At 38.2% G+C, this 23643-nt stretch overlaps 1 protein-coding gene across 1 annotated transcript in view; it reads right to left on the minus strand.

Moving 5' to 3' along the window:
• Window positions 1–3310: 3310 nt before the first annotated feature.
• The window catches only part of MTMR8 (myotubularin related protein 8), a 198201-nt gene continuing 177868 nt past the window's right edge, over window positions 3311–23643 (minus strand). Inside the window, exons 13-14 of the mRNA XM_068533038.1 lie at window positions 5955–6081; window positions 3311–3781 (exon numbers count right to left, since the gene is read on the minus strand). Of these exons, the coding sequence (XP_068389139.1) occupies window positions 3311–3781; window positions 5955–6081 (598 nt within the window). The remainder of the gene's footprint in view (window positions 3782–5954; window positions 6082–23643) is intronic.

The raw sequence follows: 23643 nt of genomic DNA on the forward strand, positions 1-23643 counted from the left end.
CACAGTTATTAAACTTCTCTGTCTGCTAAATTCAGGCCAAGCTTAAATATTTACCAATCTGGTTTGAAAGCAACTCATAAAAAGACTTGGATTCCTTCTGGTTGGAAGTGTTCAAGGAAAGATCTTGCATTCAGTGAAGTGTGAAGTGTTTCTTAGACAAAATATGTCCATGCATGTTGACAGGCATGACAACTGACTTGGTAGTAATTGAACACAGTTTCTAGGATGACTTTCCAAAAGATACCTGTGCCTAATACATGTACCATAAGCTTTATGTTCTTGCCCAGTTAGTGCCAAATAAAGTTTCATGCTTTCTTTCATACAGCAAACCCCATCCTTGAATTTCTTCTTTAAAAAGCTGTTACTTAGGTTTGTTATTTAGGATTGTTTTAGTTATTACCATGAGGAATCTGTTATTCTATAAACTAATACTTAATGACTTTTTAAGAAAGGTGTTCATGTAGAATCTGAGCATGGCCACACTCCCAGGCACAGAGCCTGCCTCATGCTTGGAAAAGATAAGGAGTGACCCCAGGCCCATGTAAGCTGTGTAGGAAACAGGCAGATGTCAGGTTCATGGATGAGACAGTGGCAGGTGGTTAAATGCCTTCCTATTTAAGTGGGGCAGTCACATGAGAATGGAATTTTCTACTCAGGGAACTGGAAGGGTAGGGCAGTGGCAGAGGGCGTCACATTTCTTTCACAGCATAGGTGCTATATGAGGGTATGAAATGAAAGCCATTAATAGATGATCTTTTTTAGTACACCCAGTAACTTTCCTTCAGGAGCCTCCCCTCTATTGCTAGGCTCCTGACTACAGATAGCTACTGGGTTTTTACCAGTGCATAAATATTTGGATTCTACTGAACTTTTTCCCTCCTTCAGATTTACAAATCCAACTGTAAAACAGGGAGGTGTTATGTGTTGAGAGTAAATAGGGGATTTTCACAAGGTTTTCCTTAGTTCCATGTATGTCATATACAGGTAACATAGGACATGCTGGGGAATAAAAATAATAAAAGACCAAACAAATTGACTGGAAATAGCAGTGTTGCTCTTCACCACTTCTCAGTCTAGAACTATATTGAAAAGAACTTGTCACTAATGATTAATTTTGTTTTGGATCTAAGAAATAAGGTTTGGTACTATGTACAGGTCTGTAGAAATAAATCTGAGACCCTTAAACTAACTTTTTATAGGATTTGTAAAGGTCATTTGCCTTTTTTCTTTCTCTGAAAAGACCTTAACACACTATTGGAAATATCATACTAGTTAATGGACTATAAAATTCAGATTGAGATATGGGAGAAAGCCCTGGGTATAAAGCAAGATCCAGAATAAACTCATTTGTAGCAGATGATTGGTATTGTCATCCTCTTTGATAACTTCCTTCACAGAGCCAGGGTTTAGATAGAGCTTCCAGATCAAAATGACTTGTACAAATCCCAATTATTTTCCAGAAGTAAGAAGTCAAATGACAACTGGCAACATCTGATGATTTATGTTATATAAGCCAAAGACCAAACAGTGGAAAGAGGGGATGAGAAGATACAATAGGAAATCACATTGATGTTTTAAAATTATAGGAACAAGGCAGCTATCAAGGAGAGGTAAGTAGAAAAATGGCCCCTATTTACATATGAAAAAAAGACAACCAAAATGACTTAGAGTTCTTCCGCTAAATAGGAATTTTTTTGTGTGTCCATAGTTTAGCTAGGGGTAAGAAATCAAGGAAATATCCTGGGTCTTCTCTGCTACTTCTAACACTTTGATTAAAAGGTCCCTCTTTCTTATAGAGAAAAGTAACTAATGAGGTGATCCTTCAGAGGTGTCTGTATTTACAAATGGATATGGTAGTAACAGAGATGGCTCTTTCACTAAGACATCTAATTTTTTAGCTTAAACTAGACATATGGTATACAGAATAGACATCTTAGGTGAAGACATGGATTCTATTGGCAATGGGAGTTCTGAAAATGCTGACAATACGTAGTGCATGACCCAAACTACCCAAGACTTACCCTACCCCAGCATGTGGAAGTGGGTAAACTATGACTGAATATCCAATAGGAAAGTGTACAGCGTGTATCAACCCCAAATGGGGGAAAGTTTGGTGTTTAAACAACACATCCCCTTCTCCCTGGAGTATTTGGGCATGCTTTAAGAATAGACTTTTTTCAGAAGTGTACATTAGCACAAGGTGTTAAGACTACGAGATTTTAAAAGTAGTGCCAATTATGTCTAAAAATCCACAAACTTGATGTGATGTCTAGGGAAGTAAAACCACTGGTCTTCAGAAAAATACCTAAGAAGAGGGACTTCCCTGGCAGTCCAGTGGTTAAGATTCCATGCTTCCACTGCAGGGGGAACGGGTTCGATCCCTGGTCAGGGAACTAAGATCCCACATGCCATGTGGTATGGCCAAAAAAAAAAAAAAAAAAAAAAGACCTAAGAACAGTCCTGTTTTAGGAAAACTTAGATGGGCACATATGCCATGTGCAAGCCAGGGTCTAAAGCGCTGAGATTTTCAGTCGTCTCCTGAACTGATGTTGAGAATGCTATTGATCAATATTATTAATTCAGACCTCACTATTTTGGAATTGATCATTTTACAATGTAGTGGATTTAAGTTTATCAATGGGCTATCTATTAAAAAGGGATTTGGCTGAGTATTATAAGACCTAATCAGGGTGTGAGTTGGGGAAAACAAGTGTTGTAACCTAAGAAAACTATTTCCTTATATGTTCTAAACCACCAAGCACCCATGGATCATTTTGATTTATTTCTCAGGCAAATGTTGGGGTCTCTATTGGCAATAATGTTAGCTTACATTGTATGACTAAATATAATTCCAAGTAAAATTTTCTTTTAAGCTATTATGCAATTCAGCTACCTGTTGCACACCATCTCTCCCCTCAACAGGGGCTTAATTCTCCACTGTGACAATATTTCAACTTGTTCTCATGCTATAATAGTAAGAGTGGAAATGTTAGGGAGGCTGATCTTTAAGGAAAATGGAATAATGGAACCAGCCTAATATCTCAGCTGAAAAGCAATATTTTTAAAGCTAAATCCCATTCTAGAATAATAACATATTCTTTCTCTTGCCTATATTCTGGGCTGCTTGACATGCATATACTGGTTGCTTAACTAGTAAAGGCCCTAAATCCCCTTCCAGACTCTTAAGTGGGAGGAGGGGTGCCCTGGCCTTGCCCATTTAATCCAATTAGAAAAGCAGCACAGCCTTTTTTTGAGACAAGGATCATTGTGGGTGTTGCAGGTGCACCTAATATGGAAGCAGATGAATAGCTCACTGTTGCTTAGAGAAACCTGCCTCCTTGATGATGGCCTTAGAGAGTCCTGTGTCTTCAGAGAGGCCTGTGGTCCCAGAGAAGCTCATGGCCCCAGAGATGCTGATGCCTTCATAGAAGCCCATAGCCTCAGAGGTGCCCGTGTTGCCAGAGATGCCTGAGACCCCAGAAATGCCTGTGTCTCCAGAGAAGCCGACATCCCCAGAAATGTTTATGGCCCTAAGGTTGCCCATGGTCCCATAATAGTCAGGGTGGAGGTCTGCACACTGGCTTTTTACTTGATCCATCTGAACTCGAAGGCCTCCTTCCCTAGAAAGAGTGCCATTCTCCATCAAGGTATTCAGGTCTCCATCAATACCCATAAAGCTGAGAGGATTGGTTAAAGGAGTTCCCAGGTGTTGAGATAATAAACGCCCTGATTGAGAGCAGGTACAGACTTCTTCTGGTGGCTCATCATGGGCTTTCACTTTCTGTCATGGGAGCAAGGAATGGTTGAAAAGAATTAGAAACCGGAGTAAAACTAGGCAAATATCACATTGACTTATAGGGATCCTGCCTGCTGTCACTTATATGGTAGCAAATGACCTTTTGCCCCCTCCTCATCCTCAAACATCTTTTCTTCATCACTTGACATAGTGCTTTAAAAGCCCTACTACTAAAGACCCTCAAGGGTCTTGTATATATAAAAGTTCCCTTTTCTGATAAATGCAATTTTATTACTGGGAGCAGGGAGGGCAAGGGAAAGGATCACTAACATTTATTGAATACCTCCATGTGCCAGGCACTTTACATATAGTATTTCCTTTTATACTTAAGAGTCTTATTAGTTAGGAATTAGCTGTATTTTACAGATGAGGAAACAGGCTCAGAGAATTTAAGTCACCCCAAATTCACACATTTAGGAAGTGGTAGAGCTGGGATCTGACCCTGCCTCTTCTTAATGCCAAAGTCTATTATCTGTCTACTACTTCATGCTATCTCCAATGGATATTTTCACCTTCAGGGATAACACAATGATTCACTGATACTTTACAACAGTGATTCTTAACTTTTGTGGGTCATAGACACCTTTGAAAATCTGAAGAAAATGATGGACCTTCTTCTCAGAAAACTGCATGCATTCACATGTGAGTGCATGAGATGGCACACAAACAGTTTTTAGGTACAATTTCAGGGGTTTCATACACAGATCCCCTGAAGGGCATCTGTGGATATCTATGGGTTCATGGACTCCAGTTAAGAACTCCTTCCTTAGGGTATAAGCATACCACTCTTATTTTCCTGGAAATCACAAAATCACACACACACACACACACACACACACACATACACACAGTGATAACCCTTGGAGAGAGAAACTGAATGGGTAGGTGGCTGGGAGAGTTTTTTCAACGTTCCATTTTGTACATTTTTGTATTCTGCATATTCTAACTTTATACTTGTACTGCCTTTTTTTTTTAAACGTCAACGGGGTTATCTGTTGGGCTGCTTTTGTTTCTCTTCTCTGTATTAAAAAAGGAATGTTAATAATAGTTATTATTTTAAAAGGAAGCCTTACTTACTTTTGAACTTTAGAATCAGAAAGTGATCTGATTCAATCTAGAATGAATCTGATTCTCTCAGGAATTAGGCAGGAATAAGTGAAAGGGCTGGGTTTAGAATAGGAGACCTGCTCTGGAGGCCTTGTGGAGAAGGCTGCTAATAGGTAAAAAAGGAGGCAGGAGACACTAGGAAAAAGGTTTCCTACTTTTCAGTTCTGCCTAGGGCTTGACCTTCCTGGGGCTGCTTGTTTCCTTTGTTTCCTATGATTTTAAGTTATGCTCCAGTTTTTTCCTTCCCCTTCCCCTTCCCCTTCTTCTTCTTTTTTTTTAATGGAACCAACTAACTGACCGTTACCTGCCAAGAGGACATTCAAAAGTTTAGGATCTGATGTAATCACAATACATTTATTTTCACAATAAAAGGATATTTGTTTACTTACAGTGAGCAGAAAAGCTATGCCTTATCTGGTCGAAAGGAGGTTCACACCCAGTTCCTAAACAGCACACCCTTTCCAAGAATTCTTTTCTAAAAAATATCCCTCCCCTCTACTTCAAACACACCCTTAGGGACCTCTGGATTCCAGAAGCAGTTCAGCATTTTCCATTTTTTGAAAGGAAATCCCTGTTGACTTGTTTAACTTCTAATTAAAAACAAGTGTGTGACTTTGGTTTTGCTGGTACAATAAGCAGAGTTTATAATCTACATGGGAAGGAAATCAGATTTTTTATAAGGTTTTCCTAATTGGAAATATAACAATTTCATTGTTCTCATTAGTACACCCAAGAAGTTATACTTATTCTCTTGATGGATAACAAATGCTTGTATTACTTCCCTGTCATTCCCTCTTGTTCCTCCTAATAATTCCATCCAGATCCAAAAAGGGAACCAATCCACTTGTTTAGCTGAGTGTTATATTTACCACTTAATATGGGACGTAAAAAAAGAGTTGCACCTTAGAGCTTTATAGACACAGGATGCTTGGAAAGCAGAGAGTATAACAAGCCAGCCAGGCAGCTTCTCACAAGTACCAATTCAACTCTCAGTGGATTGGGCCTACTCAGAAGGGGCAAGAGGTTCTCATTTTGAGATTTAACTCTTCACCTTTTCTAGTTTGTGCACATCTGCCTCCAGCATTGATCTCTGCTTCTTAATTTCCAAGAGGCTCTCTAGCATACTCTGCTTGGGCTGCAGCCCTTTGTCAAAGCGGTTATACATCCCACACCAGAACCTTGAATAAACAAAAAGAAAAAAAGTGGGTTAGCTTAGCTGGAGAAATAGATTGTTTATGTTTTCCTCATGTCAAGAAAATATTAGCCTGGTAGGTAGGCAGATCTCAAAAGTTAGGTAACTTTGATGACATTAAAAAGACTGGACATGCTCATAATTTAAGAGTAAAGTTCCTAACAGAAAGATCTCTGCTGAAGACAGGCTTCCTAAAGTCGTACTGAGCTCACAGCCACCTCTAAACACACCCTTTGACATGGCCCTGCCCCCATAGGGACAAGACCCAACTCCACCCACCAGTGGGCAGGCACAAGCCCCAGGACCAACCTTAACCACCAGGGGGCAGACACCAGAAGCAAAAGGAGCTACGATCCTGCAGGCTGCAGAAAGGAGACCACAAACACAGAAAATTAGACAAAATGAGATGGCAGAGAAATATGATCCAGAAGAAGGCACAAGATAAAAACCCAGAACAACTAAGTGAAATGGAGATAGACAATCTCCCTAAAAAATAATTCAGAGTAACGATAGTAAATATGATCCAAGATCTCAGAAAAAGAATGGAGGTACAGACAGCGAAGATATAAGAAATGTTTAACAAAGAGCTAGAAGGTTCAAAGAACAACAAACAGATGAACAGTACAATAACTGAAATGCAAAATACACTAGAAGGAAATCAATAGCAGAATAAATGAGGCAGAAGAACGAATAAGTGAGCTGGAAGACAGAGTGGTGGAAATCACTGCCACAGAACAGAAAAAATAATGAAAAGAAATGAGGACACTCTCAGAGACCTTTGGGAAAACATAAAATGCGCCAATATTTGCATTATAGGGGTCCCAGAAGGAGAAGAGAGAGAGAAAGGGTCTGAGGAAATATTTGAAGAGATAATAGCTGAAAACTTCCCTAACATGAGAAAGGAAATGCTCACTCAAGTCCAGGAAGCACAGAGTCCCATACAAGATAAACCCAAGGAGGAACACAGCAAGACACATATTAATCAAACTGACAAAAATTAAAGACAAGGAGAAAACATTAAAAGTAACAAGGGAAAAGCAACAAATAACATACAAGGGAATCAAAATAAGGTTATCAGCTGATTTTTCAGCAGAATCTCTGCAGGCCAGAATCTGGTGGCATGATATATTTAAAGTGATAAAAGGGAAGAACCTACAACCAAGAATACTCTGCCCAGCAAGGCTCTTATTCAGATTTGACAGAGAAATCAAAACCTTTACAGAAAAACAAAAGTTAAGAGAATTCAGCACCACCAAAAAAGCTTTACAACAAATGCTAAAGGAATTTCTGTAGGAGGAAATGAAAAGGCCACAACTAGAAACAATAAAATTATGAATGGGAAGGCTTACCAGTAAAGGCAAACACGAATTTGATAAAGCTGCAGGATACAAAATTAATACACAGAAATGTCTTGCATTACTATACTCTAACAATGAAAGATCAGAAAGAGAAATTAAGGAAACAATCCCATTTACCATCACATCAAAAATGATAAAATACTTAGAATAAACCCGCCTAAGGAGGGAAAAGACCTATACTCTGAAAACTATAAGACACTGATGAAAGAAATTGAAGATGATGCAGATAGATGGACAGATATACCATGTTCTTGGACTGGAAGAATCAAAATTTTGAAAATGACTATACTACCCAAGGCAATCTATAGATTCAATGCAATCCCTATCAAATTACCAATGGCATTTTTCACAGAACTAGAATAAAACATTTTAAATTTGTATGGAAACACAAAAGACCCCAAGTAACCAAATCAATCTTGAGAAAGAAAAAGGGAGCTGGAGGAATCAGGCTCCCTGACTTCAGACTATACTACAAAGCTACAGTCATCAAAACAGTATGGTACTGGCACAAAAACAGAAATATAGATCAGAACCAAGATGGAGGGGTAGAAGGACGTGCTCTCACTCCCTCTTGCGAGAGCACCAGAATCACGACTGGCTGCTGGACAATCATCGACAGGAAGACACTGGAACTCACCAAAGAGGATACTCCACGTCCAAGGACAGAGGAGAAGCCAGAGTGAGACGGTAGGAGGGGCGCAATCAGAGTAAAATCAAATCCCATAACTGCTGGGTGGGTGACTCACAGACTGGCAAACACTTATACCACAGAAGTACACCCACTGGAGTGAAGCTTCTGAGCCCCACGTCAGGCTTCCCAACCTGGCCGTCCGGCAACGGGAGGAGGAATTCCTAGAGAATCAGACTTTGAAGCCTAGTGGGAATTGATTGCAGGACTTCGACAGGACTGGGGGAAACAGAGACCCCACTCTTGGAGGGCACACACAAAGTAGTGTGCGCATCGGGACCCAGGGGAAGGAGCAGTGACCCTGGGGGAGACTGAACCAGACCTACCTGCTGGTGTTGGGGGGTCTTCTGCAGAGGCGGGGGGTGGCTCTGTTTCACCGTGGGGACAAGGACACTGGCAGTGGAGGCTCTGGGAAGTGCTCCTTGGTGTGAGCCCTCCCAGAGTCTGCCATTAACCCCATCAAAGAGCCCAGGTAGGCTCCAGTGTTGGGTTGCCTCAGGCAAAACAACCAACAGGGAGGGAACCCAGGCACACCCATCAACAGTTAAGTGGATTAAGGTTTTACTGAGCTCTGTCCACCACAGCAACAGTCAGCTCTACCCACCACCAGAGCCTCCCATCAAGCCTCTTAGATAGCCTCAACCACCAGAGGACAGACAGCAGAAGCAAGAAAAACTACAATCCTGCAGCCTGTGGAACAAACCCCACAGTTACAGAAAGATAGACAAGATGAAAAGGCAGAGGGCTATATATCAGATGAAGGAACAAGAAAAAACCCCAGAAAAACAACTAAATGAAATGGAGATAGGCAACCTTCCAGAAAAAGAATTCAGAATAATGATAGTGAAGATGATCCAGGACCTCAGAATAAGAATGGAGGCAAAGATTGAGAAGATGCAAGAAATGATTAACGAAGACCTAGAAGAATTAAACAACAAACAAACAGAGATGACCAATACAATGACTGAAATGAAAACTACACTAGAAGGAATCAATAGCAGAATAACTGAGGCAGAAGAACGGATAAGTGACCTGTAAGACAGAATGGTGGAATTCACTGCTGCAGAACAGACTAAAGAAAAAAGAATGAAAAGAAGTGAAGACAGCCTAAGAGACCTCTGGGACAACATTAAACGCAACAACATTTGCATTATAGGGGTCCCAGAAGGAGAAGAGAGAGAGAAAGGGCCAGAGAAAATATTTGAAGAGATTATAGTCGAAAACTTCCCTAACATGGGAAAGGAAATAGCCACCCAAGTCCAGGAAGCGCAGAGAGTCCCATACAGGATAAACCCAAGGAGAAACACACCGAGACACATAGTAATCAAAATGGCAACAATTAAAGACAAAGAAAAATTATTGAAAGCAGCAAGGGAAAAACAAAAAATAACATACAAGGGAACTCCCATAAGGTTAACAAGTGATTTCTCAGCAGAAACTCTACAAGCCAGAAGGGAGTGGCATGATGTACTTAAAGTGATGAAAGGGAAGAACCTACAACCAAGATTACTCGACCTGGCAAGGATCTCATTCAGATTCGATGGAGAAATCAAAAGCTTTACAGACAAGCAAAAGCTAAGAGAATTCAGCACCACCAAACCAGCTCTACAACAAATGCTAAAGGAACTTCTCTAAGTGGGAAACACAAGAGAAGAAAAGGACCTACAAAAACAAACCCAAAACAATTAAGAAAATGGTCATAGGAACATACATATCGATAATTACCTTAAACGTGAATGGATTAAATGCTCCAACCAAAAGACACAAGCTTGCTGAATGGATACAAAAACAAGACCCATATATATGCTGTCTACAAGAGACCCACTTTAGACCTAGGGACACATACAGACTGAAAGTGAGGGGATGGAAAAAGATATTCCATGCAAATGGAAATCAAAAGAAAGCTGGAGTAGCTATACTCATATCAGATAAAATAGACCTAAAAATAAAGAATGTTACAAGAGACAAGGAAGGACACTACATAATGATCAAGGGATCAATCCAAGAAGAATATATAACAATTATAAATATATATGCACCCAACATAGGAGCACCTCAATACATAAGGCAACTGCTAACAGCCATAAAAGAGGAAATTGACAGTAACACAAAAATAGTGGGGGACTTTAACACCTCACTTACACCAATGGACAGATCATCCAAAATGAAAATAAATAAGGAAACAGAAGCTTTAAATGACACAATAGACCAGATAGATTTAATTGATATTTATAGGACATTTCATCCAAAAACAGCAGATTACACGTTCTTCTCAAGTACGCACGGAACATTCTCCAGGATAGATCACATCTTGGGTCACAAATCAAGACTCAGTAAATTTAAGAAAACTGAAATCATATCAAGCATCTTTTCTGACCACAATGCTATGAGATTACAAATGAATTACAGGGAAAAAAACGTAAAAAAGACAAACACATGGAAGCTAAACAATACGTTACTAAATAACCAAGAGATCACTGAAGAAATCAAAGAGGAAAGCAAAAAATACCTAGAGACAAATGACAATGAAAACACGACGACCCAAAACCTATGGGATGCAGCAAAAGCAGTTCTAAGAGGGAAGTTTATAGCTATACAAGGCTAAGAAACAAGAAAAATCTCAAGTAAACAATCTAACCTTACACCTAAAGAAACTAGAGAAAGAAGAACAAACAAAACCCAAAGTTAGCAGAAGGAAAGAAATCATAAAGATCAGAGCAGAAATAAATGAAATAGAAACAAAGAAAACAATAGCAAAGATCAATAAAACTAAAAGCTGGTTCTTTGAGAAGATAAACAAAATTGATAAGCCATTAGCCAGACTCATCAAGAAAAAGAGGGAGAGGACTCAAATCAATAAAATCAGAAATGAAAAAGGAGAAGTTACAACAGACACTGCAGAAATACAAAGCATTCTAAGAGACTACTACAAGCAACTTTATGCCAATAAAATGGACAACCTGGAAGAAATGGACAAATTCTTAGAAAGGTATAACCTTCCAAGCCTGAACCAGGAAGAAACAGAAAATATAAACAGACCAATCACAAGCAATGAAAATGAAACTGTGATTAAAAATCTTCCAACAAACAAAAGTCCAGGACCAGATGGCTTCACAGGTGAATTCTATCAAACATTTAGAGAAGAGCTAACACCTATCCTTCTCAAACTCTTCCAAAAAATTGCAGAGGAAGGAACACTCCCAAACTCATTCTATGAGGCCACCATCACCCTGATACCAAAACCAGACAAAGACACTACAAAGAAAGAAAATTACAGACCAATATTGCTGATGAATACAGATGCAAAAATCCTCAACAAAATACTAGCAAACAGAATCCAACAACACATTAAAAGGATCATACACCATGATCAAGTGGGATTTATCCTAGGGATGCAAGGACTCTTCAATATATGCAAATCAATCAATGTGATACACCATATTAACAAATTGAAGAAGAAAAACCATATGATCATCTCAATAGATGCAGAAAAAGCTTTTGGCAAAATTCAACACCCATTTATGATAAAAACTCTCCAGAAAGTGGGCATAGAGGGAACCTACCTCAACATAATAAAGGCCATATATGACAAACCCACAGCAAACATCATTCTCAATGGTGAAAAACTGAAAGCATTTCCTCTAAGATCAGGAACGAGACAAGGATGTCCACTCTCACCACTATTATTCAACATAGTTCTGGAAGTCCTAGCCACGGCAATAAGAGAAGAAAAAGAAATAAAAGGAATACAAATTCGAAAAGAAGAAGTAAAACTGTCACTGTTTGCGGATGACATGATATTATACACAGAGAATCCTAAAACTGCCACCAGAAAACTGCTAGAGCTAATTAATGAATATGGTAAAGTTGCAGGATACAAAATTAATGCACAGAAATCTCTTGCCTTCCTATACACTAATGATGAAAAATGTGAAAGAGAAAGTATGGAAACACTCCTATTTACCATTGCAACAAAAAGAATAAAATACCTAGGAATAAACCTACCTAGGGAGACAAAAGACCTGTATGCAGAAAACTATAAGACACTGATGAAAGAAATTAAAGATGATACCAACAGATGGAGAGATATACCATGTTCTTGGATTGGAAGAATCAACATTGTGAAAATGACTATACTACCCAAAGCAATCTACAGATTCAATGCAATCCCTATCAAATTACCAATGGCATTTTTTACGGTACTAGAACGAATCATCTTAAAATTTGTATGGAGACACAAAAGACCCCGAATAGCCAAAGCAGTCTTGAGGGAAAAAAACGGAGCTGGAGGAATCAGACTCCCTGACTTCAGACTATACTCAAAGCTACAGTAATCAAGACAATATGGTACTGGCACAAAAACAGAAACATAGATCAATGGAGCAAGATAGAAAGCCCAGAGATAAACCCACGCACCTATGGTCAACTAATCTATGACAAAGGAGGCAAAGATATACAATGGAGAAAAGACAGTCTCTTCAATAAGTGGTGCTGGGAAAACTGGACAGCTACATGTAAAAGAATGAAATTAGAATATTCCCTAACACCATACACAAAAATAAACTCAAAATGGATTCGAGACTTAAATGTAAGACTGGACACTATAAAACTCTTAGAGGAAAACATAGGAAGAACACTCTTTGACATAAATCACAGCAAGATCTTTTTTGATCCACCTCCTAGAGTAATGGAAATAAAAACAAAAATAAACAAATGGGACCTAATGAAACTTCAAAGTTTTTGCACAGCAAAGGAAACCATAAACAAGACAAAAAGACAACCCTCAGAATGGGAGAAAATATTTGCAAACGAATCAACGGACAGAGGATTAATCTCCAAAATTTATAAACAGCTCATTCAGCTCAATATTAAAGAAACAAACACCCCAATCCAAAAATGGGCAGATGACCTAAATAGACATTTCTCCAAAGAAGACATATAGACGGCCACGAAGCACATGAAAAGCTGCTCAACATCACTAATTATTAGAGAAATGCAAATCAAAACTACAATGAGGTATCACCTCACACCAGTTAGAATGGGCATCATCAGAAAATCTACAAACAACAAATGCTGGAGAGGGTGTGGAGAAAAGGGAACCCTCTTGCACTGTTGGTGGGAATGTAAATTGATACAGCCACTATGGAGAACAATATGGAGGTTCCTTAAAAAACTAAAAGTAGAATTACCATATGACCCAGCAATCCCACTACTGGGCATATACCCAGAGAAAACCGTAATTGAAAAAGACACATGCACCCGAATGTTCATTGCAGCACTATTTACAATAGCCAGGTCATGGAAGCAACCTAAATGCCCATCAACAGACGAATGGATAAAGAAGTTGTGGTACATATATACAATGGAATATTACTCAGCCATAAAAAGGAACGAAATTGAGTCATTTGTTGAGACGTGTATGGATCTAGAGACTGTCATACAGAGTGAAGTAAGTCAGAAAGAGAAAAACAAATATCGTATATTAACGTATGTATGTGGAACCTAGAAAAATGGTACAGATGAGCCGGTTTGCAGGGCAGAAGTTGAGACACAGATGTAGAGAATGGACATATGGACACCAAGGGGGGAAAACTGCGGTGGGGTGGGGATGGTGTTGTGCTGAATTGGGCGATTGGGATTGACATGTATACACTGATGTGTATAAAACTGATGCCTAATAAGAACCTGCAGTATAAACAAACAAACAAACAAAACAACTAATACTAAACTTTCATTGGGTTATTTGTATGGAAATATGTTAATATAAATGTTTCAGACATTACATGAAATTTCTAAAAATCTTATATGTTCTGGTATAATGTTATAAGTCATAATCCTAGTTATTACCTTAAAATGTATATCTCAGAAATAACTAATTTTCTTGTCAACTGCATTGTTATGAACTTTCATCAAATTTTTAACTGTGGTCATTTTTAAGTCTTTTGTCATTTACAGACAGTTCTGTGTGTACTCTCATGCTTTTGCAAATATGTTCCTATAAAAGGGTTTCATCTTTAAGAAATTCATGGAAAAGACTCTAAGAAGTACAGGTTTCTGGTAACTGACTGTACTGCTGAACTGAATGAATAAGCATTTTCAGAACTCTAATGAAAAACTGATGAACTCATAAAAGTGCTAACAAAAGATCAAGATGAAAAAAAAAATTAATTACATGGGACTGAGTGAACTGATGAGGATGAGTATAATTTTTGTGACTTTCTGTCTGAATTAAAAAAAAAATCCAAAAAAAAAAAGAAATATAGATCAATGGAACAGATAGGAAGCCCAGAAATAAACTCATGCTCCTATGGTCAATTAATCTATGACAAATGAGGCAAGGATATACAATGGAGAAAAGACAGTCTCTTCAATAAGTGGTGCTGGGAAAACTGGACAGCTACATGTAAAAAATGAAATTATAACATTCTCTAACACCACACACAAAAATAAACTCAAAATGGATCAAATACCTAAATGTAAGGCCAGACACTATAAAAGTCTTATAGCAAAACAGGCAGAACACGCTCTGACATGAGATTAGCTCAAGTTGGTGGAGTATAAGGATGTGAGCTCACACCTTTTTATGAGAACACCAAAATCACAACTAACTGCTAAACAAACATTGACAAAAAAAATGCTAGAACCGACCAAAAAAGATACCCTATATCCAAAGACAAAGAAGAAGCCAGAATGAGATGGTATGAGGGGCACAACTGTGATAAAATCAAATCCCATTCCTACCAGGTGGGTGACCCACAAACTAGAAAACAATGAAACCACAGAAGTTCTCCCACAGGAGTGAAATTTCTGAGCCCCACATCAGGCTTCCCAGCCTGGTGGTCCAGCACTGGGAGGAGGAGCCCCCAGATGATCTGGCTTTGAAGGCCAGTGGGGTTTGATCTCAGTAATTCCACAGGACTGGGGGAAACAGAAACTCCACTCTTGGAGGGTGCACACAAGGTCTCGTGTGCACCAGGACAGAGGGGAATAAAGCAATGACCCCATAAAAGACTGGGCCAGACCTACCTGCTAGTATTGGAGCGTCTCCTGCAGAGGCAGGGGGCGGCTGTGGCTCACTGTGGAGACAAAGACACTGGCAGCAGCAGTTCTGGGGAGTACTCACTGGCATGAGCCCTCCCGGAGGCTGACCGTTAGTCCTACCCAACAGCCTGTAGGCTCCAGTGCTGGGACACCTCAGGCCAAACAACCAACAGGACGGGAATACAACCCCACCCATCAGCAGACAAGCATCTTAAAGTTTTCCTGAGCATGGTCCTGCCCACCAGAAGGACAAGACCCAGCTCCACCCACCACTGGGCAGGAACCAGTCCCTCCTATTAGGAAATCACAGCAATATCTTTTTTGATCCACCTCCTAGAGTAATGAAAAAGAAACAAAAATAACAAATGGGACCTAATTAAACTTAAAAGCTTTTGCAAAGCAAAGGAAACCATAAACAAAACAAAAAGACAATGCACAGGTTGGGAGAAAATATTTGCAAACAAAGTGACTGACAAGGGGTTAATCTCCAAAATATACAAACAGCTCATGCAGCTCTATGTCACAAAAACAAACAACACAATAAAAAAATGGGCAGAATATCAAAATAGACATTGCTCCAAAGAAGTCATACAGATGGCCCAAAAGCACATGAAAAGATGCTCAACATCACTAATTATGAGAGAAATGCAAATCAAAACTACAATGAAGTATCACTTCACACTGGTCAGAATGGCCATCATCAAAAAATCTAGAAACAAATGCTGGAGAGGGTGAGGAGAAAAGGGAACCCTCCTACAATGTTGGTGGACTGTAAATTAGTACAACCATTATGGAGAACAGTATGGAGGTTCCTTAAAAAACTAAATATAGAAGTACCATATGATCCAGCAATCCCACTCCTGGGCATATATCCAGAGAAAACCATAATTCGAAAAGATACATGCACCCCAATTGTAATTGCAGTGCTATTTACAATAGCCAAGTCATGGAAGCAACCTAAATGTCCACTGATAGAGGAATGGATAAAGAAGATGTGGTACATATATACAATGGAATATTACTCAACCTTAAAAAAGAACAAAATAATGCCATTTGCAACAACATGGATGGACCTAGAGATTATCATATTAAGTGAAGTAAGTCACACAGAGAAAGACAAATATCATATGATATCACTCATATGTGGAATCTAATTTAAAAAATGATACAAATGAACTTATTTACAAAACAGTTTCACAGATTTCGAAAACAAACCGATGGTTACCAAAGGGGATACATGGGGATGGGGAGGGATAAATTAGGATCCTAGGATTATCATACACACACAACTATATATAAAATAGATAACCAACAACGACCTACTGTACAGCACAGGGAAATCTACTTAATATTCTATAATAACCTATATGGGAAATGAATCTGCAAAAGAATGAATATATGTGTATGTATAACTGAATCACTATGCTGTACACCTGAAACTAATACAACATTGTAAATCACCTATACTCCAATAAAATTAAAAAAAAAAAACAAAGGACCTGAATAAGTTTTTTCAAATAAGAGATACAAATGGACAATAAGCACATGAAACTATCATCACTACTCATTAGGGAAATGCAAACTAAAACCATAACATATCATTTCATACCCATTAGAATGGCTACTATTTGAAAAAACAAAAAAAACAAAAACAAGTGTTGGCAAGAATGTGGAGAAATTGGAACTGTTGTGCACCACTGTGGGACTGTAAAGTGGTACAGTTTCTATGGAAAACGCTATGGTCATTCCTCAAAAAAATTAAAAATAGATTAACCATATGATCCATTAATTCCACTTCTCAGTATATATCCAAAAGAATTTGAAAATAGGGCCTCAAAAATACTTTTACACCAACGTTCATAGCAGCATTATTTACAAGAACCAAAAGGTGGAAGTTATCCAAGTGTCTATAGATAGATGAATGGATAAACAAAATGTGATATGCAATCAATGAAATATTACTCAGCCTTAAAAGATAATGAAAATTCTGACAGAAGGTTCACATGGATGAACCTTGAGGACATCATACTAAGTGAAATAAGCCAGAGATGAAAGGACAGCTAATATATGGTTCCACTCATATGAGGTATCTAGAGTATTCAAATACATAGAGACAGAAAGTAGAATGATAGTTGGCAGGGGATGGAGTGAGGCAGAAATAGAAAACTGTTTAATGGATACAGACATTTCAGTTTTGTAAATGGAAAATTTCTGGAGATTGATTGAACAATGCAGATATACTTAATATTACTGAACTGTACACTTAAAAATGGTTAAGATGGTAAATTTTGTGCTATGTGTATTTTACCACAATTAAAAAAAGAAATAATAAAGAGTGATCCCCAAAATGCTTTACCCAGGTTCTTCAAAGGATAACTAGTATAATATCACAACTAGGATGATATTGATATAGTCAAGATAACAATTCCCTCACCATAAGGAGTACTTCTATTGTACTTTTATAGCCACACACATTTCCGTACCCTCTATCCTCCACCCTGTCCTTAACCCCTGGTAACCATTAATCTTAACCATTAATTTTGTCTTTGTAAGAAATTTATATAAATGGAAGCATAAAGTACGTAACATTTTGAGATTAGCTTTTAAAATTCATCACAATTCTCTGCAAGGTGTTGCATGTATCAATAGTTCATTCCTCTTTATTGCTGAGTAATAATCTCTGGCATTGATGTACCAGAGTTTTTTTTTTTTTACCTATGAACAATTTACTTGTTGAAGGAAATTTGGGTTGTTTTCAGTTTTTGGCTATTATGAATAAAATTGCTATGAACATTAGTGTACAGGTTTTTGTGTGAACAAAGTTTTCATTTTTCTGGGATACATGTCCTAGAGTGCAATTAGTGCAATTGTTAGATCATATGGTAGTTGCATGTTTAGTTTTTTAGGAAAGTGAAAAACTGTTTTCCATAGTGATTGTACTATTATACATTACTGTTATATAAATGAGCTAAAGATGGCCTCTGCATATTGGCTCTATATTGTTTACTTCTTCATAGAAGGCTGGGACGTGTTAGCTGAAAAGCCCATCAGTGCCAAACTCAAAATTTTACCCATCCAATTGTTTTAAACATAGCCCAAATAAGCAGTTTTTAGCCATTTAAAGCCTACTTGCTTTGCATACCCTGAGAATCTGCACTCAGTATCTGCAAGCCATAGATAAGATGAATTTCAGTGCAATAACTGAACAGGTGCTCTGAACCACTAGACATGTGTTGAGTTCTGCCAGAGGGTGCTTCTCACCAGGGCACTGCCTAAAGATGAGGTAGAAGCTTAAACTTCTGGGGGAGAGGAAATGGAAGGCAGGACCCTATGAAAGAGGACTAGTGCCCACTAGAGGGCAAGGCAGCACAATACCATCATGATAGTGATGAGGATATATTATCCTCTGCTTTCCTGGTAACTACTTGCAAAAGTTAAAGATATAGAAATGGCACAAGGGGAGGGCGAAAAAGGAGGGGCTGGTTCTCAGTTGGATAAAGAGATATAACCTCTCTTTTTTCCTGAGGCCCAGTCTCTCCTTAAAGACCTAACCCTGGAATCAAGTAAAAAAGGGGCTGCCTGGCTATATAGAATAGATCTGGTGAGGAACAAGCTTCACCTTATGGGGGCTGAAATTAAGCAATTGGTTGCCAGAATTGGTGGCTCAAAATGGAAAAAAATGGTGTCCCTACTAATTAGTGTGAAAGGTGGGAATGACCAACAGAAGAGGCTTTGGACCCCAGTCTATATATACCTTTTGATATAGATTTTTATGGCTTGGAGGGCTAACCATCCTATGTTAGGCCTCATAAAGGCCTAGGAAGACTAGCAATGGAAAATGTTAACTGAGGCCAAATATCTCCTCCATCAGCTGGGATGTTGGAGTGGACTTACTAGGTAATAGAGGATACAGTATGGCATGAAGTATGATGACTCTGCAAGTCCAGAGGTGACTTAATTAGGTCCTGAGTCTACCCAGTTGTTTGTCAGGAGGGCTCCTGTTAAGTGTAAGTTCTTTTTATGAGCCATGACAGCTAATGCTAAAACAATTGAAGAGGTCACAGCTGCCCTACATTTAAAAGAAACTCATGAAAGACAAACTCAGAGTTGTGTCGCTTGTTAATTCTACAAACAATACCCTATTTGGCCTAAATTGAAATTGCTATCAACAATGATGCCTCTTTCCTCTAGGCTAAACAAACCAATTACAACCAGGCCCGTGCTTAAGTGTGAACTATGAGATGAACAAGAGAGGTTATACTGGATCCAAAGAAACAAAGGGAATCCAAATTGGATGATCTCTGGTAAACTGGTGGAGTAATTACAATATTTACTAGGGTTAGATTACAATCCTCAAAATGCATCACATTCAAAGACAGCTACCCCTGCAAAGACTACTCCTGATCTCCTTTAGTGGCAGGCACCAGCCCCCATATAGGGATCTGGCAGTCACAGAAGGGGTGGTTGTAGAAGCCAGCCCCTTCTAGTAGACAATCACACTTTCAACATATTAACTATAGTTTTTATTTTTTTGATATTGAGCTGCATGAGTTGTTTGTAAACTTTGGAGATTAATCCCTTGTAGACTGCATCATTTGCAAATATTTTCTCCCATTCTGTGGGTTGTCTTTTTGTTTTGTTTATGGTTTCCTTTGCTGTGCAAAAGCTTTTGAGTTTAATTAGGTCCAATTTGTTTATTTTTGTTTTAATTTTCATTACTCTAGATGACTGATCAAAAAAGATATTGCTGCGATTTATGACAGAGAGTGTTCAGCCTAAGTTTTCCTCTAAGAGTTTTATTGTGTCTGGCCTTACATTTAGGTCTTTAATCCATTTTGAGTTTATTTTTATTTATGGTGTTAGAGAATGTTCTAATTTCAGTCTTTTACATGTAGCTGTCCAGTTTTCCCAGCATCACTTATTGAAGAGACTGTCTTCACCATTGTATAATCTTGCCTCTTTTTAGCAAAGATTAATTGACCATAGGTGCGTGGGTTTATCTCTGGACTGTCTATCCTGTTCCATTAATCTATATTTCTGTTTTTGTGCCAGTACCATACAGTCTTGATTACTGTAGGTTTTTGGTATAGTCTGAAGTCAGGGAGCCTGATTCCTCCAGCTCCGTTTTTCTTTCTCAAGATAGCTTTGGTTATTCAGGGTCTTTTGTGTCTCCATACAAATTTTAAAGTTTTTTATTCTAGTTCTGTGAGAAATGCCATTGGTAATTTGATAGGGATTGCATTGAATCTGTAGATTGCCTTGGGTAGTACAGTCATTCTGACAATATTGATTCTTTGAATCCAAGAACATGGTATATCTTTCCATCTGTTTGTGTCATCTTTGATTTCTTTCATCAGCATCTTAGTTTTTGGAGTACAGGTCTTTTGCCCCCTTAAGTAGGTTTATCCCAGGTATTTTATTCTTTTTGATGCAATGGGTTAATGGGATTGTTTCCTTAATTTCTCTTTCTGATCTTTGGTTGTTAGTATATACAAATGCAACAGATTTCTGTGTATTAATTTTGTAACCTACAACTTTACTGAATTCACTGATGAGCTCTAGTAGTTTTCTGGTAGCATCTTTAGGATTGTCTATGTAAAGTATCATGCCATCTGCAAACAGTGACAGTTTTACTTCTTCTTTTCTAATTTGGATTCCTTTTATTTCTTTTTCTTCTCTGATTGCTGTGGCTAGGACTACCAAAACAATGTTGAGTAAAAGTGGGGAGGGTGGACATCCTTGTCTTGTTCCTGATCTTAGAGGAAATGCTTTCAAATTTTCACCATTGAGTATGATGTTAGCTGTGGATTTGTCCTATATGGCTTTTATTATGTTGAAGTAGGTTCCCTCTATGCCCACTTTCTAGAGAGTTTTCATCATAAATCGGTGTTGTATTTTGTCAAAAGCTTTTTCTGCATTTATTGAGAGGATCATATGGTTTTTATTCTTCAATTTGTTAATGTGGTGTATCACACTGATTAATTTGTGCATATTGAAAAATCCTTGCATCCCTGGGATAAATCCCACTTGATCATGGTGTACAATCCTTTTAATGTATTGTTGGATTTGGTTTGCTAGTATTTTGTTGAGGATTTTTGCACCCATGTTCATCAGTGATATTGGCCTATAATTTTCTTTTCTTTGGTATCCTTGTCTGGTTTTGGTATCAGGGTGATGGTAGCCTCATAGAATGAATTTGAAAAAACCAAACAACCCAATCAAAAAATGGGCAGAAGACCTAAATAGACATTTCTCCAAAGAAGACATACAGATGGCCAAGAGGTACAGGAAAAGATGCTCAACACCACTAATTATTAGAGAAATGCAAATGAAAACTACAATGAGGTATCACCTCACACCAGTCAGAACGGCCATCATTAAAAAGTCTACAAGCAATAAATGCTGGAGAGGGTGTGGAGAAAAGGGAAACCTCCTGCACTGTTGGTGGGAATGTAAATTAGTACAGCCACTATGGAGAAAAGTATGGAGATTCCTTAAAAAACTAAACATAGAGCTACCATATGATCCAGCAATCCCACTCCTCAGCATACATCTGGAGAAAACCACAGTTCGAAAAGATACATGCATCCCAATGTTCACTGCAGCCCTGTTTACAATAGCCAAAACATGGAAGCAACCTAAATGTCCATCTACAAATAAAGAAGATGTGGTACATGTAGACAATGGAATATTACTCAGCCATTAAAAAGCATGAAAGAATACCACTTGCAGCAGCATGGATGGGCCTGGAAATTATCATACTAAGTGAAGTCAGACAGAGAAAGACAAATATCATATGATATCACTTATATGTGGAATCTAAAAAAAAAACAAAAAACAAATGAACTTATTTACAAAACAGAAACAGACTTACAGACATAGAGAACAAACTTTTGGTTACTAGGAACGAAGGGTCGGGGGCAGTGATAGATTGGGAGTTTGGGATTGACATATATACACTACTATATTTAAAATAGATGACCAACAAGGACCTACTGTATAGCATAGGGAACTCTGCTCAATATTCTGTAATAACCTAATGGGAAAATAATTTGAAAAAAGAAGAGATATATGTATATGTATAATTGAATCACTTTGCTATACACCTGAAACTAATACAACATTGTAAATCAACTATAGTCCAATATAAAATGAAAAAAAAATTAAATAACTATAGTTTGGGTTTCAAGATCTAAACAGCACTGTCTGGCTTTATTGGCCATATTTTTCCAAATCTCCCTTATCCCAGAAATCACTCATGTTTCAAAGGGACCCCTCGACTCCCCACCCCACCCAAGAGGTGATCAGCTTGGGAGGAAGAATAATTAAAGTAGTAATTACCCACTTTATTAAAATTGGCCCAGTTCTACAAAAAGAAGTTTCTGCCCTGGTTGTAACTGTCACCCCCTATACCAAGACTATCCGTTTTCCTATTACGGGAATGGAGCTCTTCAGTCAGCAAGTATTTCATGGAACAAGTTTAAGTGGTGGGCATTGCATGGTAGTAACCAGTTAATCATCCATTACTGGTGCAGGTGCTAAATATGACACAGTATCAGCTAAGACAAGGCACTGAAGGATTATGGCCTGACTTAAAGATCCCAGTAGGAAGCCTCACCTGTAAAAGGGTGCTATCAGGTGATCCATCCAGAACACCAAGGTATGCTGACTAGGAATATCCTTGTTGAAGTGAATCTGTGAGGTCTGGAAGAGGAGACTGCTTACTCAAATGTGCAGATCAGGTAAACATGACACCACCAAAGGAAATTAATAAAGTTTCAATAACTGACCCTAAAGAAATAGAGATGTATGAAATATCTGGCAAAGTATTCAGAATAATCCTCTAAAAGTTTAGTGAACAACAAAAACACACAAACAACTAAATAAAACTAGGAAAACAATCCATGAACACAATGAGAAATGCAACAAAGAAATAGAAACAAAAAAGTTTATTCTAGAGCTGAAGAATACAATGACTGAACTGAAGAATTCAACGGAGCTTCAATAGCAGACTCAATTAAGAATAAGGAAGAATCAATGAACACAAAGATAAATCATATGAACTTATCCAGGCAGAGGAGCAAAAAGAAAAAAAGAATTAAAAAGTGTGAAGAAAGCCCACTGGATTTATGGGACAAACCAAAAGAAACAATAAATGCATTATGGGAATCCAGGAAGAAGAGAAAGATAAAGGAACAGAAAATATATTTAAAGCAATAAAGGCTGAAACTTACCAAATATATTGAGAGAAATGGACGTTCAGATTCATGAGCCCCAAAAGGCCCCCAAAAGGTTGAACCCTTTTGACACCAAAACAAAGGCAACAAAAGCAAAAATAAGCAAGTGGGAATATATCAAACCAAACACGTTTCTGCACAGCCAAAAAAATCATCAACACAATGAAAAGGCAACCTACCAATTGAAAGAAAATATTTTCAAATCAAATATTTGATAAGGGGTT

Source organism: Eschrichtius robustus, chromosome X, assembly GCF_028021215.1.
Source record: "Eschrichtius robustus isolate mEscRob2 chromosome X, mEscRob2.pri, whole genome shotgun sequence".
In the NCBI taxonomy this organism is placed as follows: domain Eukaryota; kingdom Metazoa; phylum Chordata; class Mammalia; order Artiodactyla; family Eschrichtiidae; genus Eschrichtius; species Eschrichtius robustus.